This window comes from Eptatretus burgeri, chromosome 7 (assembly GCF_056783735.1).
Source record: "Eptatretus burgeri isolate ZD-2024b chromosome 7, Ebu_testis_v1, whole genome shotgun sequence".
In the NCBI taxonomy this organism is placed as follows: domain Eukaryota; kingdom Metazoa; phylum Chordata; class Myxini; order Myxiniformes; family Myxinidae; genus Eptatretus; species Eptatretus burgeri.
The window spans coordinates 39,674,688-39,695,786 of NC_140967.1; the positions used below are offsets into that span (position 1 = coordinate 39,674,688).

General features: G+C 44.0%; 1 protein-coding gene across 3 annotated transcripts in view; it reads left to right on the plus strand.

Moving 5' to 3' along the window:
* SPTBN1 (spectrin beta, non-erythrocytic 1) overlaps nt 1-21,099 on the plus strand; it is a 300,241-nt gene that overhangs the window by 156,741 nt on the left and 122,401 nt on the right. For all 3 annotated transcript variants that reach the window (XM_085888100.1, XM_085888098.1, XM_085888099.1), the window contains 9 exons: nt 3,091-3,244; nt 3,719-4,310; nt 4,510-4,788; nt 5,960-6,097; nt 6,231-6,450; nt 7,673-7,870; nt 14,825-15,163; nt 15,661-15,863; nt 18,496-18,586. In XM_085888100.1, the coding sequence (XP_085744226.1) occupies nt 3,091-3,244; nt 3,719-4,310; nt 4,510-4,788; nt 5,960-6,097; nt 6,231-6,450; nt 7,673-7,870; nt 14,825-15,163; nt 15,661-15,863; nt 18,496-18,586 (2,214 nt within the window). The remainder of the gene's footprint in view (nt 1-3,090; nt 3,245-3,718; nt 4,311-4,509; nt 4,789-5,959; nt 6,098-6,230; nt 6,451-7,672; nt 7,871-14,824; nt 15,164-15,660; nt 15,864-18,495; nt 18,587-21,099) is intronic.

Genomic DNA, 21,099 nt, shown 5'->3' on the forward strand with positions numbered 1-21,099 from the left:
TTTCATTCGGATCATGTGACGGAGAGCCCGAGTTTTTAGTTTGCAAGCTTGGTATTGTAATCGAGATATATATATATATATATATATATATATATATATATATATATATATATATATATATGTATATATATATATATATGTATATATATATATATATGTATATATATATATATATATGTATATATATATATATATATATATATATATATATATATATATATATATATATATATATATATATATATGTAATGAAATTTTATTTTATTAATTTGACATTACTGCTTTTGATTATAAGAATATTGATGAGGAATTGCTGAGTATGCAGGAAAAATTCGTTAGCTCGAGGATAACGCACTCCTCACCATTAAGGTGCCTCAAATTGTAGTTGAATTGGCCCCAGTGACTTTTGTCATCAAATTTAATGAATGCAAAGGCTTTTACATGGTCTACCTCTCGACCAGTTATTTGAAAAAGTTAGTGGCATCGTCTATTGTTCTCAATTAAGGGAAAAATATCAAGCTGGCTGTGTTTTCTAAACATCGCCACCATCACCACTGACATGACCCATGACCCCTGCCCCCACCAATTCCTGCTATGACTTCTGCGATGAACTACTTTACTCCATGATTTGTGACCCATGAGCTCCTATGAGCATGGCATTGCCCACTGACACAAACAATTTCTCCTGCCAATTGAACATTTATTGTTGTTTTGCCATGTGAGAGCTTACATTGCCACCCACTGCATATCCTCGTTGCCAATTTTTGATTTAAATGCCAATCAGAATTGTTCAGTGCTGTGCAAAAGAATGGACGAATTTGAAAGCAAATAGGATATTGGCAGATGGAAGTAGGAATACGAACCATGCTCAACATGAAGTGTTTTGGGATTTAGCTGAAGTCAGATTTTGTTGTCACATAATGTAGTACGTTTTTGTTTTGTCTTTCCCCACTCACTGTGGTGATCCTTGGGATAAGGCTGAAATAGTGCGGGCAGTGTAACAAAAATGGGCTTTTCAATTCAGCTAATTAACACTTTAACTCCTTTAAAGGAATTAAAGGGTTAATTAGCTAATATGTTGTATCCTGATTGCATTTTTATCATAGATGTATTGAAAACTCCAATTTCGGTCTGCCAAGACCGTGTTTAGCAGGGCTTTATCACCCTCCACCCCTTTTGTACTTCTTCATTATTAAATGTGCTTTATTTGTCGTTCATTTGATTAACAACCTTTGTCCTTTCTTCTCACTGGCCTCACAACCATCATTCCTTGAGAGGAGTACCCACAGTTCTCTTTTCAATCAGACCAATCGACGGTTTACTCGAGCCGATCAACAATGGGCATGCCCGATGACGTCACGTGAGAGATGGTGTTGGTCCAAGGTTCTGAGGAGAAAGTTTATTTGAGAGTCTGAACCCTCTTTGGTGAGGTGTTTGTCAAGTCTGAGCTGAGGACCTGGAGAGTGAGTGTGAGCTGTCTATCCCCCACCAGAACTCCTTGCCAGAGTTTCGCAGGAGTTTTGGACATCCCCGGGAAGAGGAACCGGCCCCAGGAGCCAGGGGACACCAACACTGAGCTGTGACTTGACCAGGATGACTGGAGACCTTCCTCTCAGCATGTCATGTCTGGGGGAATTGCAGCCAGTTTCTCCCATCCAACCTAGGCGAAGGTGTCTCGCTCGGCTTGAGCAGGCCTGAACCAAGCCTCTTATTTCATTTATTCTTCCCGCATCTTCTAACCCTCTTTCTCCATCCAAGTGTCTGAATATCTCTTGAGAGAATCTGTTGTTAATAAGCATAGGTTAAGTAGATTAGTCCAACAAGTTTTTACCTCGGCCATCTGCGATGGACGGAGGTTATGTTTTCACTCCTATCTGTCTGCTTGTTTTTGTGTGCAGAAAATCTGAAAAAGTGTGGACGGATTTGGATAAAATTTGGTGGGCAAGTTGGGTGTGTGATGAGTATGAATCGTTTAGATTTTGCTGAAGATCCAAACCAGATCCGGATATGAGAATTTTTAAATTTTTTAATGATTTGTCGAGAGAGAGAGAGAGAGATAGAGATAGAGATAGAGATAGAGAGAGATATTGGATAGAAACTTAGTAATTGAGTTGGGTCGATGACAAGAACAAGTCAATTAGATTTTGGAGGTCCGGATCCAGATCTGGCCAATAAGTGGGAATCAAAACGTAAACTGTTCAGCCTGGCAAGGGAATGTGCTCTACTGAGTGCCGTTTTTATTTATAACTGTTGTTTGTTTGCTCCTTTCCTTGGTTTCTTCATTCATATTTTTATAAAACTGAATTGTTTGTTATTCTAGTTGGTTCCTGGGTTTGATCACTTTTCCATGAGTGAGTAAATTGCAAGTGGGTACAGGTCCTCAGCTCAGACTTGACACACACTTCACTCACCCAAGAGGGTTCTCGACATGTGCCAGCAAATTGAAGGTCTTAACATTTTCTCGAGCCACCATTGGCGCTTTGTAATTTAAATTGACGTCTCCACTTGGCATACTTGGGAGTTTATCTCCGGCGGTCTCATGTCGCCCATTTGGGAGACCAAGTCCATTACAATATCGAACTAGAACGGCACCCAGTAGAGTACATGCCTCCGCCAGGCTGAGCAGTTTATGTTTTGTATCCCACTGATAGGCTGGATCTGGATCCAGGCCTGAACCAAAATCTAATTGGCTTGTTATTGTCACCTATCCAACTCATCCACCAAGTTTCGTCCGAATCGGTTTTTAACTTTTTGAGATATCGTACTAAATATAGTTTTTGGCCCCATCTCTCAATGGTGAAGAATCACTTGGAAAATTATTGTATCTGGATCTTCACCAAAATCTAATCATTTCGTCCTTGTCACACACCCAATCTCTCCATCAAATCCGTCCACAACTTTTTAAGATATCTTCACAGACAAACGGACAGACGGGTGAAAACAACCTCTGCCCACCTTTGGTTGCAGTGGTAATTATATGTGGAATCATTTAATGTGAGAGGGCCAATGGTAATGGCATGTGTAGACTTTCAACCTCAATGCACCTTTAACGGCTCATGGTAATTTTATTTTTGTGTGTGAATGCCACAGGCGCGGCTTCAATCTCAAGACTATGGTAAGCATTTGCTGGGTGTTGAGGATCTTCTGCAGAAGCATGCACTCGTGGAGGCCGACATTTCAGTGCAGGCAGAGCGTGTTCGCAGTGTAAATGGTGCTGCACAGAAGTTTGCCAGCCATGAGGAGGGTGTGTATTACTTGCATTACTCCTTTTGAAAAAAAACTAGCAGAAGAAGACCCATTTTGGGTTTTCTCAACATTTGCGTTTTGGAGGATCACTTTAGGTGTAACATTGCCTATCCTAGGGTGACTATGCGTCAGTGCAGCTGAAATTTATCAATGAACAGGTTGCTTGCCTTTATTTATGGCAGTATTGTTGAAGTGTTTTCAAGCACATTCAACACTGCATAGTTCATGTAGACATCTCATAATTTATCAAACAGAAATTTTGTTTTCACAACAAGTAAAAAACACGGTGACCCAAATCGCTGTGATGTTTTCTGTTTGTGCTGTTCTTCTGGCGTAGTTGTAGATCCTGGATGAACTATAGCTTTGACCCTTTGTTTGCAACATCCTATAGTTTGTAACCTGTAATGATGACTAGATGGGACTTTGATTTACCTACTGAACAGAAACTAATGTTTGGTATCATTATGTGCAGGTTACAAGCCCTGTGACCCACAGCTCGTAGAGGACCGTATTACTCATCTGGAAGACCTGTATGCTGAATTGTGTGCACTTGCCACGGCACGCCGAGATAAATTAGAAGCGTCACGCAGCCTGTGGCACTTCTTTTCGGAGATGGCTGAAGTGGAGACGTGGATACATGAAACTGAACCACTGCTTTTATCTGAGGAGGTTGGTAAAGACCTTACTAGTGTTCTACGACTACTAGCACGCCAGCGAGCCTTTGAGGATGAGCTTAGTGGACGCCGGACCCATATGAAACAAACAGTGAGTGAAGGTGAAGCGATGGCAGATCAGGGGCATTTTGGTGCCATTGAGATCCGAGAGCGAGTGGATGAAATTGAGCAAATGTGGGCTGGCTTAGAAGAACTTGCAACAGCACGCAAGCAGCAGTTATGTGATGCGGAAAGCTTGCAGCAGTTTGCATCAGATTCGGATGACCTCGAGGCCTGGCTTGTGGATGTGCTTCGCCTCGTGTCCAGTAGCGATGTGGGCCATGATGTGTTCTCTGCTCAAACGCTAGCTAAGAAACACAAGGATGTGATGGAGGAGATTGCTGGATACCGGTAAGAGAACTGTTTCCTTCCTGACTATGTCATGTCTGACAGTCTGGTTGAATTTTTTTTCCTTGGTTTTCTTCATGCCCAAGTCCTTATAATTGTGACTAGCTAGATGATTGGAAAACACATTCGCATGTGGTTGATGGTGTTTCATACAAAGCAAGGAATTGTTCTATAGGATTGTTCTCAATCTTGCCTTTTGCAGTCCGGTTGTGGATGCTCTGCATGAGCAGGCGCAGACTCTACCAACCAAGAAAGCTAGCGAGGCTGGTGTACCGGAGCGCCTTGTGGAGTTAGAACGACAATACCGTGAGCTCGTGGAAACAGCGCGTGAGCGCAAGCAGCAGCTACAGGATGCACTGGCCCTTTACAAGATGTACAGTGAGGCAGATGCCTGTGAGTTGTGGACTGATGAGAAAGAGCAGTGGCTCAATGGGATGAGCGTGCCTGAACGCCTTGAGGACCTCGAGGTAGTCCAGCACCGGTGAGTTGAAACATCTGACGATAGTTTTACAATTGTGACTAAACTGAAACTTCATTCCTTTTTTTATGACTTCTTTATTAATTACTTTGTTCATGATGAACTTGATCAAATACTCAAACCGGGTCTATGGGAAACAGTCAAAAGCTTTTTCCCCTCTAAAATATTTCAGAATCAAAAAGATGACTTCTTTTCCATTGACAACTCACTACAGTTGGAAAGGATGTGTGACTGCTGGAAATCAAGTATAAATGGACCACTGCTTGGGTGCCATGGTTCACTTTTTAGACACAGTAGAAAAAAAAGGGAAAAAACTCTTTGCATCCCTTCCTCTACAAAACAAAGATTTTTCCTGGTTAAGTTGACCTTACTTTGTAGTTGGTGATTTCTAATCACACGACTCTTGCCAATCTCCTTACTTTTGATTAAATGTAAAATTTTTGGTCCAGTTGATAAAGTTATTTTGAGGGTTGTTATGTGATAACCATGTGAAGTTGTTAAAATATGAGGGTTGTTCAAAAAAAAAATAGAAAGCGAGGTCAATATATATTCCAGACATGACATTTTGCATGCTATGAATGATGGCACTGAATTATAGGAACAGTATGTCTATGTATTTGTCTTTGTTTTACAATTGCTGTTGTAATTTGGCTTGCTCTCTGAGCAATGTCCATACCCCTCTTCTCCCACCCCCATTGTTAACAAGTTTAAAGTTTAGCCATTTCTTTACATTTTCTTTCTTTTTCAGCATTTTCTTTCTTTTCTTCCTTAGATTTTGCTTGATGTCTATTAAATGCACACTGCTTTGATAATTATCACTTTGCTATACTTTAATGTGAGGAATACACCAGGGTGGCAAGGGGGGCATGTGATGGAAGGGATTAAAGCATAGTTCCATTGAGGAAGAAACCCAATTGAGGAAATTTGAGGAATTCTTCCTCATTTATAGAATTCCAAAATGGCAGCCATGGATTGAAGTATTGGGAAAACTTACAACCTAATTTTCAATGTTGTTGTATTATTTTTGGATGCAAGACTAGAAAATGATAGGTTTTCTTTTTTCATCTAATTTAACTGGCTGCAAGGATTCAGTGCCTTTTCTCACAAAATTCCTTGAATGCTTCTGTAATTTGAACTTTGCTGTACATTACGTCTTGTTCACTGCTCTGTGCAGTTTTGAAAGTTTAGATCCCGAGATGAACAGCCAGGCATCGCGCATTGCTGTGGTGAACCAACTTGCACGGCAGCTTATCCACGCAGGTCACCCTGGAGAACAAGACATCAAGGTCAAGCAGGATCATTTGAATGGCAGGTATGGGTGTGCTTTAGAGCTTGCTTTCATTGCTGTTGTTTATCATGTCTAACTTATTTGTGGTAATGCGAATGAAATCTAAGGAGGTAATGATTTCGTGCTTCAGCTTATTGGCTTGTCGCCGGGCCTGCAGGTGGAGCAAGTTCCGTGAATTGGTTGACTTGAAGAAAGAAGAGTTGCAGTCAGCCCTCAGCATCCAGAACTTTCACCTTGAAGGAAATGAGACCAAAGCCTGGATTAGAGAAAAAACCAAAGTCATTGAGTCAACCCAAGAGTTTGGAAATGACCTCGCTGGAGTCATGGCCTTACAGCGCAAGCTTTCAGGAATGGAGAGGGACCTGGCCGCAATTCAGGTTGGGCTTATTCATGTTTGTTTGATCCTGTTGTATTCCTCAGTGATGCATTTCGGTGTTTAAACAAACAAACTTGATTCCCCTGAGTGTTTGTCTTGTTTGACTCTTCCTTGTGAATGTATTTTCTCTCGACTCTTCTGTGAAAAAGCAATGTGTTTTTTTGTTTGTTCCTTAGGGCTTCCAAGATAATTATTTATCAGAGAATCTTCTCAGCTTGTGTATTGGAATTTGGATGGTTGAAGATCTATGGCAAATTGATTGTATCTAGAAAATGAGTGAGTGATTTTGACTGTAACTGAGCTTTTATAAAAAATCTTGTGTTTATCTTTCTTCGTTTTCAGCAAAACGATCTTGTATTTCTGGAAATGTATTGTACATTAACACAGTGCAACCAGATGATTTGGATTGCAGGTCTAATATTAGGCTATGTCCTTGTTCACTTGATAAACTGTGTAACAGCACAGTAATACCTCGCTTAGCACTTCTCCATGAACACTGATTCATTATCGAGCTCCTTGTCCTGGAGAGAAAAAAAAAAGTGATGAAAATCCATAACACTCAGCGCTCACTGAGTGAATGGAACCCCTGCCATTGTTTATATGCATGTGCTCTGAGCCAATTAGGTGGAAGTGGGTCATGTGTTGGACTTGACTACGTCAACCATTAGAACCATTCTCAACAATGCAGACAAGATAAACGTTTCTGCCAAGTTCACCACTCCGTGACTAAAATAAAGTTAACTAGTTCAAAGTGCAGTTTGTCAGAGATGATGAAGAGCCAGTTAAGCTTGGTTCAACGGGTTTAAACGCTGCAGTAACTTGCACAGCATCCATATCAGTGGTGATTCTGTGAGCGCTGATGACCAGGCAGGTCTTAAATTCCCTGAGTTGTATGCTATCTGTATTATAGTATTTATAAAATAATATTTTTTATTCATCTGCATTATCATTAGTGCTATTACCAATACCTCAATGAAGCCCTAGTATACCGCTCATGTGTAAAATAATGCTGTGGGGAACGCGGATCGGGAAACAAACAGAGCCCTTTTTGTGCATTTTCGATTCGTGCTCTCCTCCAGGGATACATCCTGAGTGCTAATTGAGGTATTATTGCAATATAACACTTCATCCTCGGTGTCAAGTTCCTTCAGAACAAGACTCCTGTCCATGTCTATTTGTTGGTTATGATTTATCTTGTCCTTTATTCTCCTCGGCCGATTCAGACCAAGTTGGAGGAAATGCACGGTGAGGCAGAGCAGCTCGCAACGCAGCACCCAGAGCAGGCAGATGCCATCCATGATCGCCTGGCCGAGATTGAAGCTGTGTGGGCCAATCTAAAAGTGACTCTGCATAATCGTGAGGAGTCGCTTGGTGAGGCTAGTAAACTGCAGCAGTTCCTGCGAGACCTGGATGATTTTCAGGTACCGATTTTCCTCAAGGTTGTTGTGCATGGCTGCCATATATTTCCATAAGTGGCTGTGTTTTCCAAAATGTATTACTTTAGCACAGGTTAAACCACCTCTTCCTTTCACAAATTATCACAAATTAACATATGCAATGTGACCTTGTGTGACCCAGGGATCATAGCAAAGGAGAAGAGTTTTGTGAAAAGCTGTTATTACATCTTGATACAGAAAGATAATCACTGATATTTTCATTAATGTTTACCTCTGCCACTGAAGGTGGAGGGAGATTGTGTTTTCACCGGTTTGTTTTTCTGTTTGTTTATCTGTAAGCTGGATATCTCAAGAAGTTGGTGGACAGGTTAGGTATGTGACAAGGATGAATTGATTAGATTTTGGTGAAGATCCAGATCCAGATATTATAATCCAAATGACTACTTGCGAATGCGCGACGTAGGCGAGGCTGTGACCAGCGACTAGAGTGACCCACAGTACATGTTCCTGCGGCAAAGGCTGCAAGCCCTCGACACTAGCTGGCATGAGATACGATATTTGGATTATAGATCCGTATCCAGATACTATAATTCTTAAAGTGTAATAATAATAATATAAACGATCTCTTCTATAAATGCTTCATCTTCCTCTTTCACACGTGTGGTACTCATTACTGTATCACAATGCACGACTCTTCTATTTTAACAGACTGCTCTCAATTCGACCTTTCCTTCATACCTTGCCGAAAAAAATCCAACCGTTACAGCGTTTCTTCTCTCCATTCTCTTTATTCGCTTTTATTGCATCCATCAAGAAATGTCTTTAATCGCATTTCTGACCGAAAAACAAAAAAAAATCCCAGTTTGCTATGCATGTTCACTTTCCATCAACCATTATTTTTTTCCAACTTCAGTGCCAACTCACCCCTCTCAACCCTCCCTCTCAAAGCAACCATCACACTCTTCTCCCTCCAAGCCTCCCTCTCACCTTTCTCAAAAACTCCCCCCTCACTCACCCTTCTCCCACCACTCCCCCCCCTCACTCACGCTTCTCCCACCATTCACCCCCCTCACTTACCCTTCTCAAAGTTACCCCCCTCTCATCCACAAAGCTGCCTCCTTCCCCTGCCCTCTCACCTCCATCTCATCACTCCATCTCCTCAAATCCTCAACTGCCTTCTGCTCCCTCACTTGCTCCCCCCGCCTCCCCCAGCACCACAGAGCCTTTTCTCCTCCTCATCCGGCCCCCTCCCCGAGCTATTTTGCAATCCCGCACACTCTTTCAACAACTCTCCTTTCCTCCCCCCCCCTCTCCTTCCATGTGCGACCCTCCCCCTCCCGATTCATTAACAGTGTGAACCTCAAATATCCAGGGCCTTCGCTCGAACCTTACAGATCTTTCCATACAGGTTGCCACTGACAAACCAGACATAATCTGCCGAACATAAACTTTCCTCCCTCAAGACATCTCTGACTCCCAAGTATCTCTCCCTGGTTACTCCATCCTCCGGTATGACAGATCTGAGCCTCTTCCTGGTGGAGGAGTTGCTCTCTTCATCAAAGACTCCATTCCTTACTCTCCATGCACTGCCCTCACTCCCCCACACCCCCAGGAATACCTCTGGCTACGGCAGGCGTCGGCAACCTAAACCAGGCCACGTTCGGACCACCTCGCGGGCCGCACCCCCCTCCCAACCCGAAAAAATAACAAACACACCTAAAATCAATGATAAATGTAATTGTAAATTGAACCTTAAGACTTGCAGTAATCAAAATGTGAAACAATTAATGTGAAGGCTGGTGATTCTTTGATGCAGACAGAGAGTCAATGTCCGGCTTGATGGAGGAGGAGGCCAGGAGGAGGACGTCTTGCAGATGAGCGTCTGTAAGCTGTGCTCTCGTCTTGTTCTTCGTCAGCTTCATGCGACTGAACAGCTGCTCGCAAGAGTATGTGGACCCGAACAATGAAGCTTTGCGCAGGGCCTCCCTAACTAGAGCTGGCAAAGCACGGGAGGCTGAGAGCGAGTGCCAGAACTTCATTGGCGACAAAAGAGCAAACTTTGCGCGGTGGCTCTCTGAGCACTGGAGCTCAATGAGCTCCAGCTGAAGGTTGTCAGCCACATCCACAGAATCCACATCAAAGGGAGCGGAGAATAGCTTGAACTCTTTCTCACAGGCGCGCACATCTTTGAAGCGTCTCTCGAACTCGCCTCGCAGCTCAGACAGGGCAGCGGTGTAGCGACGGCAGGCAGCGGGGGGTCGGGCGCAGCTCAGCCAATCGGGCGAAGTGAGTGAATTTGTTCTGGTTGAGCTGATGCTCCCACAGGCGAAGTTTACATTCGAATGCCTTCACAAAGGCGAGAAGGTCAGGTACCAAGACATCTTTTCCCTGCAGATTGATGTTCAGCTCGTTGAGATGTCCAGTAATGTCCACCAGGAACCCGAGGTCACACACCCATGCGGGATCCTCGAACTGAAGGACAGGATTGCCCTTCTCCCGCAGGAAAGATGCCAGCTCATCCCTCAGGCTGAAGACTCTCTCCAACATCTTTCCTCGGCTGAGCCAACGGACCTCGCAGAAGTAGATCAGGTCGCTGAACTCTGCCTCAGCGTCAGCCAGGAGATCGCGGAACTGTCTGTGGTTGAGAGCACGGACGCAAAAAAAGTTCACCGCCCTGATGACGACAGTCATGACCTCCGTAATGGTCACAGACTTGGCGCACAAAGCCTCCTGGTGCACCAGACAGTGAACGCTTCACATCCTGCTGGTCTCCAAGGCTGCGCAGGTACTTCACAAGAAGCGCCGCGAAGCCTTTACTGTCCCTGACCATGGCAGGCGCTCCGTCGGTCGCGATGCCGCACATGTGAGAGAGGTCGAGATCGGCCTCCTTCAACCAGTCTATGACTGCCTTGCACACATCGACGCCAGTGGTGGTACCGCTGAGTGGGATGAGTCGGATGAACTCCTCAAAGATGACGAAGTCGTCCCTGCCGCCGCGGAAGAAGATGGCAAGCTGAGCCATGTCCTTGATGTCAGTCGACTCATCCAAAGCGATGGAGAAGAAGTGAGCGGACTGACACATGTCCTTCAGGGTGCCTCGAACATTGGCGCCATCTCCTCTATGCGGCGGGTCAAGCTCCTGGCAGACAGGCTGATGGCCACAAACTCTCTCGAATTGTCAGGACACACGTCCTCAACCACGGCCATCATGCATTCCTTGAGGAATTCACCTTCGGTAAATGGTTTGAGGTTGGTGGCCACAAGGTGTGCAACACGGTAGCTGGCCCGAGTGTTGCTCTGAGCAGCCGCTTGCGTCGGAGACGCTCCTCTTCATGAAGGCACGCTGCTTCTCCAGCTGGGCACTCAGACGCCCAAACTCTGCCTTCTTCTTGTCGTCAGGCAACGCAGCTTGCTTGGGTTGCACTGAAGTGAAGTGACGCTTCACGTTGCACACCTTCATGACGGCGACGGTCTCGTGGCAGATGATACACAAAGCCTTTTCCTTGCGCTCGACGAAGAAGAACGCCTCCCATTCCTTTTTGAAGGAGCGGTTCTCGTCTAACAGCTTCCTCTTCTTCAGAGTGAGGGTACCTTCAGCCATCTGAAACAACAACAAAAAAATATTTAAGACCAAGTTAAGTGGACGAGAAGCGAAAATAATTTATTGTGACGTACAGAGACTGTGATATATGTGGAAGAATCATATGTCCACATGTTAAATTTGCCGTCTGTTCAGAAAAATGTTTCGCGGGCCGCACCTAATGGAAATCCGGACAAGGCGCCGCGGGCTGCACGGGAGGAGCTCGCGGGCCGCATTTGGCCCGTGGGCCACAAGTTGCCGACCTCAGGGCTACGGCATCCCCTCCACTCCCACCTCATGTTTATATGTGTACTGTACCGTCCACCAAACAATGATGACTCCATTTACACCTCGCTATCCGAAAACATGGACCAACTTCTATCTTCTCATCCAAACTCTCTCTCTTCCTCATATGTGGTGACTTCAATTGTCATCATGCCAGTTGGCAAGGTGGGGGTACTTCTCTGACCTGTCGTGGCACTTCAGCAAAAGCTTTCTGCAACTCATTGGGACTGACTCAATTGGTCAATTTCCCGACCCGGATCTCAACCAATGGTACTCTATCTCTTCTGGATCTGATGTTGACAAATTTCCCTGAAATCTTCTGACCACATGCTTGTCAAAGTGGACATCTCTCTGGCTGTTATCAGAGAAGCACCGTCGAGTCTGGCATTTCACTCAAGCCGACTGGCAGGGTCTCCAAGCAGCCATCAAACTTCTAGACTGGTCTTCCATCGCTACTTTCTCCAACATCAACTCATTCTGGGAATTCTTTCAAAGAAACTTGCTCTCCCTCTTGCACAGATTTATCCCCTCTCGTCTTCAGAGACGAGGCCCTACCCTTCCTCCCACCCATGGTTCACTGAAGCTTGTGGTGAGGCAGTTGTCCTGAAACAACTTGCCTTTTCCTCGTGGAAAGAAAACCCAACTGAGGGTAATCTCAGTTCCTTCCATAAAGCTCGGAACAAATGTGTTTCTACCCTCAGGAGAGCCAGAAAACAACATCTTTCTAAGCTCAAGTCTCAACTCTCAAACATATCTCCCTCCTCCAAATCCTGGTGGTGTCCAATCAAAACTGTTTCTGGTGTATGTTCCCCCTCCATCCCCTCCTTTACCTCAAATGGCCGCACTGCTGATACCGCACGTGAAAAGGTTGAATGCCTAAACTCGGTGCTTGCATCGAAATATTGTGTTCAAAACCTATTGCTTTCGGTACCCACCTTACCCAGTCACACCCAACTGTCCCTGTACTCTGTGTCCTTTTCTCTTGACAAGTTGGAGAGCTTGCTGTCAAACCTCGACTCAGATTCTGAAACCGGTCCAGATGGCATCAGCCCACATGTCCTAAAAACCTGCTCTTCTGCTCTTGCTCACCCTCTCTCTCTTCTATTCACCCTCTCATTTTCTCAAGGTCATCTGCCAACTGCTTGGAAATCGGCAAACGTTATTGCCTTGCATAAAACAGGTGCAACAACAAATCCCTGCAATTCTTCCTCTTCTCCAATGGCCTGATTTCTGATCATCAATTTGGTTTCTGACCACGTCACTCTACCCTGGATATGCTGCTTCTGCTCTCCCAACAATGGATGGAGGTCCTCAATGCCGCACATGAAATCAGAGCCATATCCCTAGACATATCGTGTGCTTTTGACATTGTCTGGCACCCTGCCCTGCTCACAAAACTCTCTCCTCTGGTATCCAAGGCCATCTCCACTCATGGCTCGCAGACTTCCTCTCCTGTCACAGTCAACGTTTGGCCCGAAATGGAGTTCCTTCATTTCCTCTTCCTGTCCAGGCTGGACTTCCTCAAGGCAGCGTTCTGGGCCCTGTTCTTTTTCTGGTTTTCATCAATGATCTCTCCGACTCTCTGGAAAATCCTCTTTATCTCTTTGCTGATGACTCCACCCTCCGCCGTACCATCTGTCATCCCTCAGACCGGCAAGCAGCAGATTCTTCTCTCACTGCAGATCTGGGTAAAATCACAAACTGGCCCAACACGTGGAACATGCCTTTCAATCCGGACAAATCTCACACTCTCACTATGTCTCTCTGAAAGGACCGTTTGGAACCCCCCATCCCCCACCCACTTTCTCAACCATCCTCTGGAAGAAGTCCTTTCTTTCAAGCTTCTGGGTCTCACTATCTGCCATGATATTTCCTGGGAAAGCCACACTTCCAACCTGGCCTCCAAAGCCAGTTGCCGACTGGGAATCCTCCGTCGTGCAAAGTCCTTGCTCGGCCTACCTGAGCGCCTGACCACTTGCAAAGCTTTCGTCCGCAGACTGATGGAGTACTGCTCTCCCTTCTGAGTTGGTGCTCCTGCCTCCCACCTTTCTCGGCTTCATGCTGTGGAAACCAAGGCATTTCGGATCATTGGCATCTCCCGCGATGAGGCTGAGTCTTTGGGCCTCTCACTCAATCACCGCAGGCAGGTCGGTGGTCTTTCTGTCTTCTACCGTCTCCTCTCCGGTCTCGCCCCCCCTCCCCTCTGCTGTGTCTGCGATTTGTTCCAACCATATTTCCGCAGGGTGCTTAAGGTTCGGCAACAACCCCCTTCTGGTAAAACTACCAAAATCATGAATCACTGCTCACCTTCACTCTTTCATTCCTCTTTTTTCCCACCTTTGGAATAAACTCCCTCACTCTATTCTTTCCCATTCTTCCCTCCAGGCTTTCAAAACAGCTGTTCACCACCACCTCTTATCTTCCCCCATCCAAATCCTCGATCTTTTCTACGCCCGTTAATCCACCCCAAACCCACCTCCTTTAAACTCCCTGCTTTCCTTCCTGAAAGTCCCTGTAATGTCCATCTTGTATACCCCGTGTTCCCTGCCCCATCCCTCTCCCTTCCACAGATCTCCTAATGTCTCTGTTCCCCACTGTTTTGTCCTTCCCACTCCCGCCCCTCTTGTCTCATGCCCCCCCCCCCTTGCTGTGCGTTGTGCGTTAGCTCTCATACGAGCCTCGACAAGGTATACAAAAAAAGTGATTCTTCAACATTGAGAGAGAGGCCCAAAAACAATATATAACATGATATATCAAAACATTGTGAATGGATTTGGATGAAATTTGGTGGAGAGGTTGGCTGTGTGACGAGAACGAATTGAATCAATTTTGGTTAATATTGGATTGGGATGCGGCTCATCAGTGGGATAAAAAACGTAAACTCTTCAGGCCAGCAGAGGTATGCGCTCTCCCGAGTGCTGTTCTTGTTTTGCAATGCTTCCATAGTTTTAGCTGAATAAGTGTAAAGTGTTAGCGGTGTCTTTTTTTATTATTATTTTTTAGCAAACATTGGTTTTTCCCTCTCATTTTCTGTCGAGTTTATGCACCTACCTTATGCTATTATCTTGTGTAATGCTAACATGTCTCTCATGATATTGTTCTTTCTCTATCAGGTGTGGCTCTCTCGGACACAGACCACAATTGCATCCGAGGACATGCCAAACACGCTGCCCGAAGCCGAAAAGCTACTGGCACAACACCAGGCCATACGCAACGAGGTGAATAATTATGAAGATGACTATTTGCGAATGCGCGACGTCGGCGAGGCAGTGACCAGCGACCAGAGTGATCCACAGTACATGTTCCTGCGGCAAAGGCTGCAAGCCCTCGACACTGGCTGGCATGAGCTCCACCGCATGTGGGACAACCGACACAGTCTTTTATCTCAGTCGCATGGGTACCAGAGCTTCCTGCGTGATGCCCGTCAAGCTGAGGGTTTCTTAAGCAACCAGGTAAGCAGCCTGGCCTTCTATAATATTTGGGCATCAGAAAAAGTTTATTGAGTGTCTTTGTCCTCTCACAAGCATGAAGCTATTCTAAAGTTGCCTGATTGACTTGGGATAGTAAAGTAGTGTTGTTCATGACTGCCATTGTTGAAAATTTGCATTGTTTAAAACTTCATCAGAATTTTTTTCATACATATAGGATCATGGGAATATACATGACAAGTACACTTGCTTAATTTATGCTATTTCTGCTGTATCATTGAAATATCAAGTCCTGACATGCTGATGATGATAATCTGGATTTTGGATTTGCAGTGTTTTTGCTGCATATCTGGCAAACCCTGGTTTTCAACAAGATTACTTAGTACATTATATAATCAGCTTCTGATGCATTAATTTGTGTGTCACCAGCATAACTTTTCCTTCAACTGCTTAGCTTGATATTGCAAGATAGTCATTGCCAGCATGGTATCATGTGAAACAACATTTGCCATACACACCAGGAATATATCCTCAGCCATGTGGAGATGCCCATGACATTTGAGGCAGCTGAGGAAGCCATCAAGAAACACGAAGATGTGACGACGACCATGGATGCAAACGATGAAAGGATAAATAGTGTGGTTGAGACCGGCAGACGGCTGGTCGCTGAGGAGAACATCTGTGCAGAAAAAATCCAAGAGAAAATTGATGACATTGAAGAAAGGTTTGTCTTTTTGCATATGAGTCTTTCGGTGTTTTGTGCAAGTTGTCGCAAAAATTAATCAATTATGGAATTGTCTCTTGTTGCTGATTTGCATTTTAAGAACGAGTGCAGACTGCAGGATATTGTGAACTATCCTCCCCCTAAAGTCACCCTGTTTTGGTGACCCAGTCATCCTTTTGCTACCATACCATTGGAATTGCTGGCCTGATGATCTGATCCAAATACAGTGCCTATAGAAAGTGTACACCCCCTTTCAAAGTTTTCACCCTTTGTTGCATTATAGCCTGGAATTAAATTTCATTAAATCAGACTTTTTCCACCACCTTTATATACACATCGTAACCCACAACTTCCAAGTTAAAAACAAATTATACAAATTTCAGGAAATTAATTAAAAATACAAAACTAGAATATCTTGGTTGGATGAGTGTCCACCCCCTTGAGTTAATACTTGTTGGAAGCAACTTTGACAGCAATTACAGCTGTGAGTCTGTTGGGATAGGTCTCTACTAACTTTGCTTATTGGGCAATATTTGCCCATTGTGCTGCACAAAACTGTTCCAGCTCAGTCAAGTTGCATGGGGAGCGTTGATGCATTGCGATCGAGTCGTGCCACAGATTTTTGATTGGATTTAGGTCACGGCTCGACTGGGCCACTCAAGGGCATTTATCTTTTTGTTCCTCAGCCACTCCAGTGTAGCTTTGGCTCTGTGCTTCGGGTGGTTGTTATGCTGAAAGGTGAACTTCCATCCCAATTTCAGCTTTCTTGCAGAGGGCAGTAGGTTTTCCTTTCGGATTTTTCTGTATTTTGCTCCATTCATTTTTCCTTCTATCCCGACACGTGCCCCAGTCCCTGCTGATGAGAAACATCCCCATAACATGATGCTGTCACCACCATGCTTCACAGTAGGGATGGTGTTCTTTGGGTGATGTGCTGTGTTGGGTTTGCGCGAAACGTAATGTTTTGCATTTAAGCCAAAAAGTTCCATTTTGGTTTCGTCAGACCACCACCTTTTTTCCACATGGCTTCAGAATCTCCAGAGTGGTTTTTTGCATACCTCAAATGTGGCTCAAGGTGGGCTTCTTTGAGCAATGGCTTCCTTCTTGCCACTCTACCATGCAGGCCAGACTTATGGAGTGCTTGGGATATTGTTGTCACATACACAGAGTGAGCAATACTTGCCGTAAAGGCATGTAGCTCTTTCAGTTGCCATTGGCCTCTTGGTGACCCATCTGATCAGTCCCCTCCTTGCTTGGTTATCCAGTTTGGAGGGATGGCCTGATCTAGGCAGGGTCTTGGTAGTACCATACACCTAATGATTGTCATTAGTACCATAATGATTGTCTTGACTGTGTTCCAAAGGATATTCAAGACCTTTGAAATATTTTATACCCATCCCCTGATCTGTGCCTTTTCACAACTTTATCTCAGAGGTCTTTTGAAAGCTCCTTGGTGCTCCTGGTTAAGTCTTTGCTGTGAAATGCACTACCCAGCAGAGGAAGCCTACAGGAACAGCTGATTTTATTCTGAAACTAGAAGGGCACTCGGTTGAGCACATACCTCTGCCCCGTAATGCTTGATTCATGAGAACATATCGGGCCCAATACATTTTTAAAATGTCATGCTATACAGTACTATATCGTTTTTGGCCCTATCTCTCAATGGTGAAGAATCACTTCAAAAGTGAAATAATTCTTGTATGCAGATCCAGATTCGGGTCTTCATCAAAATCGAATCAATTCTTTCTTCCTACACACCCAACATGTCCACTAACTTTCATCCAAATCCGTCCACACCTTTTTGAGACATCTTGCTAGATATCGTTTTTGGCCCCATCTCTCAATGGTGAATAATCGCTTAATAAATTGTAGTGGTCTGATCCTGTTCCGGATCTTTACCAAAATCGAAGGTTTGTCCTTGTCACACCTCCAACCTGTCCACAAAATTTAATTCGGATCCATCCACAACTTTTTGAGATATCCTGTACAAAAACAGACGAAGACAGACAAGACAGAAAGGGGTGAAAACATAACCTCCTTCACCTTCGGTGGCGGAGGTAATAATGAGAAGCACTATAATTTAACACAGGTGGAGGCCAATGAACTTGGTGTGTGATTTTCCAAAGTGATTGGTTTCACCTGAGCTTACTTTCAATTGCTATTATTTGGGGAGTCAACACTTATCCAACCAAGATATTATAGTTTTGTATTATTAATTAATATTCTGAAATTTATGGAATTTGTTTTTCACTTGTAATTTGTGGGTTGCAATGTGTAAATAAAGATGGAAAAAGTCTGCTTTAATGCAATTTAATTCCAGGCTATAAGGCAACAAAAGGTGAAAATTTTGAAAGCAGGTGGACTTTCTATCGCACTGTAATTCTGGAGAAACTCGTGCATCCATCAATTTGTATTTGAAAATAATTAGGCACTTCTCAAATAAGCAAGGTGAATGACTTCGGTATGAGTACACTCATTTGCTGCAGTCCTAACTTAAAGGGCTCCTTAAATACCCAAGTGCTTGTTATGGTGCTTTTGCAAAAATGTGTTCATTCATTTATGGTTTTTAAAAACGTCGTTCCTTTGCTTCTATTAATCCTTATGATTTTTGGTTTGAATTTTATCTGCACAGGCAAAAGAAAAACCATGAGATGGCAGTCAATGTCCTTCTACGGCTGAAAGACAACAGGGACTTGCAGAGGTTCTTGCAAGATTCTCAGGAGGCAAGTTCAAGGTCTTTTAAATAATTAAATATGCATGAAACTCAGTAAGTTTACATATTTTATTTTTGTAATGTGCATTGGATAACTTTTGCATCAATGCTGCTTTACTATGGTTATTTGGCCAATGCAATTCTATTGTTATGAATTTGTCTTCCTGTATTTTTGGAAAGGCCAATTTTTTTTTCCTGACCAATGCTGAAATTTTTAGGGTACTGAAGGAACCCTGTTGTTTTTGTTCTGTTTATATATTTTTTCTTTCGCCACATTTTGCAGGTTTATTTGCTTTTAAATTTGTTTTTTCCACAACCGCTTGAGCGATCTCCTCAAAACTTTCAATGTGGGAACGCCTATCCATGGATAATTTTTAATAATCACTCTGACATCATAGGTCATGTGGTATGGCAGCCATGTTGGAAAAAAGGAAAAACTTTGGACATAATCTTCTCTAGAACCACTCAACAAAAAAATTAAAGTGGTATAGGTCAGGAATGAACTATGGGGAATAACATTTGACAATGATGTTCATCGGTGCCTTCCTGGTGACATCGTAATGGGATGCGTTGAACACTTTATGCAATCAGTACAAAACTTTCTGAGGGTGATCTTCGAGGAAATATGACTATTGAATTAAATTTATGATATCTTTGGTGACATGGTTTAGCAGCCATATTTTGTTTGGAAAAAGACCTTAAAAATCTTCTCAAACAGCTGAACAGATCAATGGAAAACTTTACAGGTATGATCAACTACCCATGTGGAACAAAGCTTGATAACTATGATGTCATTAAGGACACGGTTTGTCAACCATATTGTAGTTTAGCGACAAACCTGTAAAAATCTTCTCTCAAACCACTGAACTGAATGATGCGAAACTTAAACTTTGCCATCGACTCCCCTTGGGGAGATATGAGTGCTCTCCAAAATGTCATTGGTCACATGGTCTGGCAGCCATATATTGGAATGAAGGAACCTCTTTTAAAAATAATTTCTCTGAACCCACTTAACCTATCTGCTGCAAAACTTTACAAATATTATCCAATACCATTGCTGCATATAGTGTGAAAATGCTGACATAATTGGTCATGTGGTTTGGCAACCATATTGGATAGAAAAACTAACCTTATCCGATCAAAACAAAACCTCACAAACATGATTGATTACCTGGTTAGTCAGGGTTTAAATTCATGTTGTCATCGGTCATGTGGTCAGGCAGCCATATTATATTGAAAAAGAGATCCTTTAAAACATTCTTCTCCGAAACTTCTTTGCAGATCGATGTGAAAATATATATTTTTATGGCCCAGGGTTTGGGGCTCGCAATGAGGGGAAGTATTCACAAACACCTGGTCCTGAGGCCGCCGACCACAAATAACTCTGCAGTCCAATGGGCTGTAGTTCTTGCACAGCCATACGTGCTTAACTGAGATGACCGGCTTCGCAGGGTTACACTTCGATGTTTCCACGATATCTTTCTATTGCCATGGCAACCTAATTAGAGGCCATGCCCACGTTACCGTGTCTGGTGATCTTCTGCCAAGCGGAACAGATCTATGCAGCACCGGCTAACAAAGCAAATCAGGTGGGGTACAACTTTCCGTCTAACTATACTTGTACACTGCGTCGGACCAATGAAGGAAAGGACAACCGAACAAATTCGAAATAACAACCAACAATGATTTATTACACACAAGCAAGCAATCATTTAAAAGTGAGTATTTATTGGCAAGAAAGCAAAAGGCACAAAAGAGCACATTTAACTGCAACACGTATTATTTCTTAAACAATCTTATTTACACAAAGGACGCATGGCCATCATCCAATTGGGGAGAAGACAAGAAGAACTTGAGAAGAAAAGAAAAATAGGAGTGTAGGGTCCTCGACTCCTCTCACCTCACACAGCACAGTAGGGCTGTGCGAGTCCAAATATAATGGGGAGTGGGTGGGGGTGGGGGAGGATGGGGAAGATGGGTGATGGGATATGCAGATGTGTTTCGTCCAGACCCAGTAGGCAAGTCCTCTCCGGTGTGCAAGATATGTGATGGCAAGCAGCTTGCTCCGTTCGTGTTGGGTCCCTGTGTCCAGCAGCTCAGCCATGAACCAAACCGCATTCTGGGCTTTATATACTGCCCTCCTTCCCACTACGAAGTCCCTCCCTCTCTCACACACTCTGCGCACACCTCTGCCTGTTGCCTGACAAGCTTTTGGTGTTGACGAGGACCAGCTCATCGGTTTCTTCCTCCTCTCTGGATCTGGCTTTGTCCCCAACTATCAATCTGGCTTTCCATCTCTTCACATCAGCTATGAGCTCCTTTCCCCTCACAGTATCTCTCCTTTTTCGTCTCGTCTCTTGCACTCCTATCTTCCTCCTCTCAGATTTAGCTTTTCCCCCCCCCCGAGTCACCTGTCTTCTTCCTCTTCACATAGCTTTCTCCATCTCAGCTCGTGCGAGCTTCTTTCTCATTGGTACGCATCTGATGTGGGTGGGTCCACGATGCAGTTTGTGAGAAATGCCA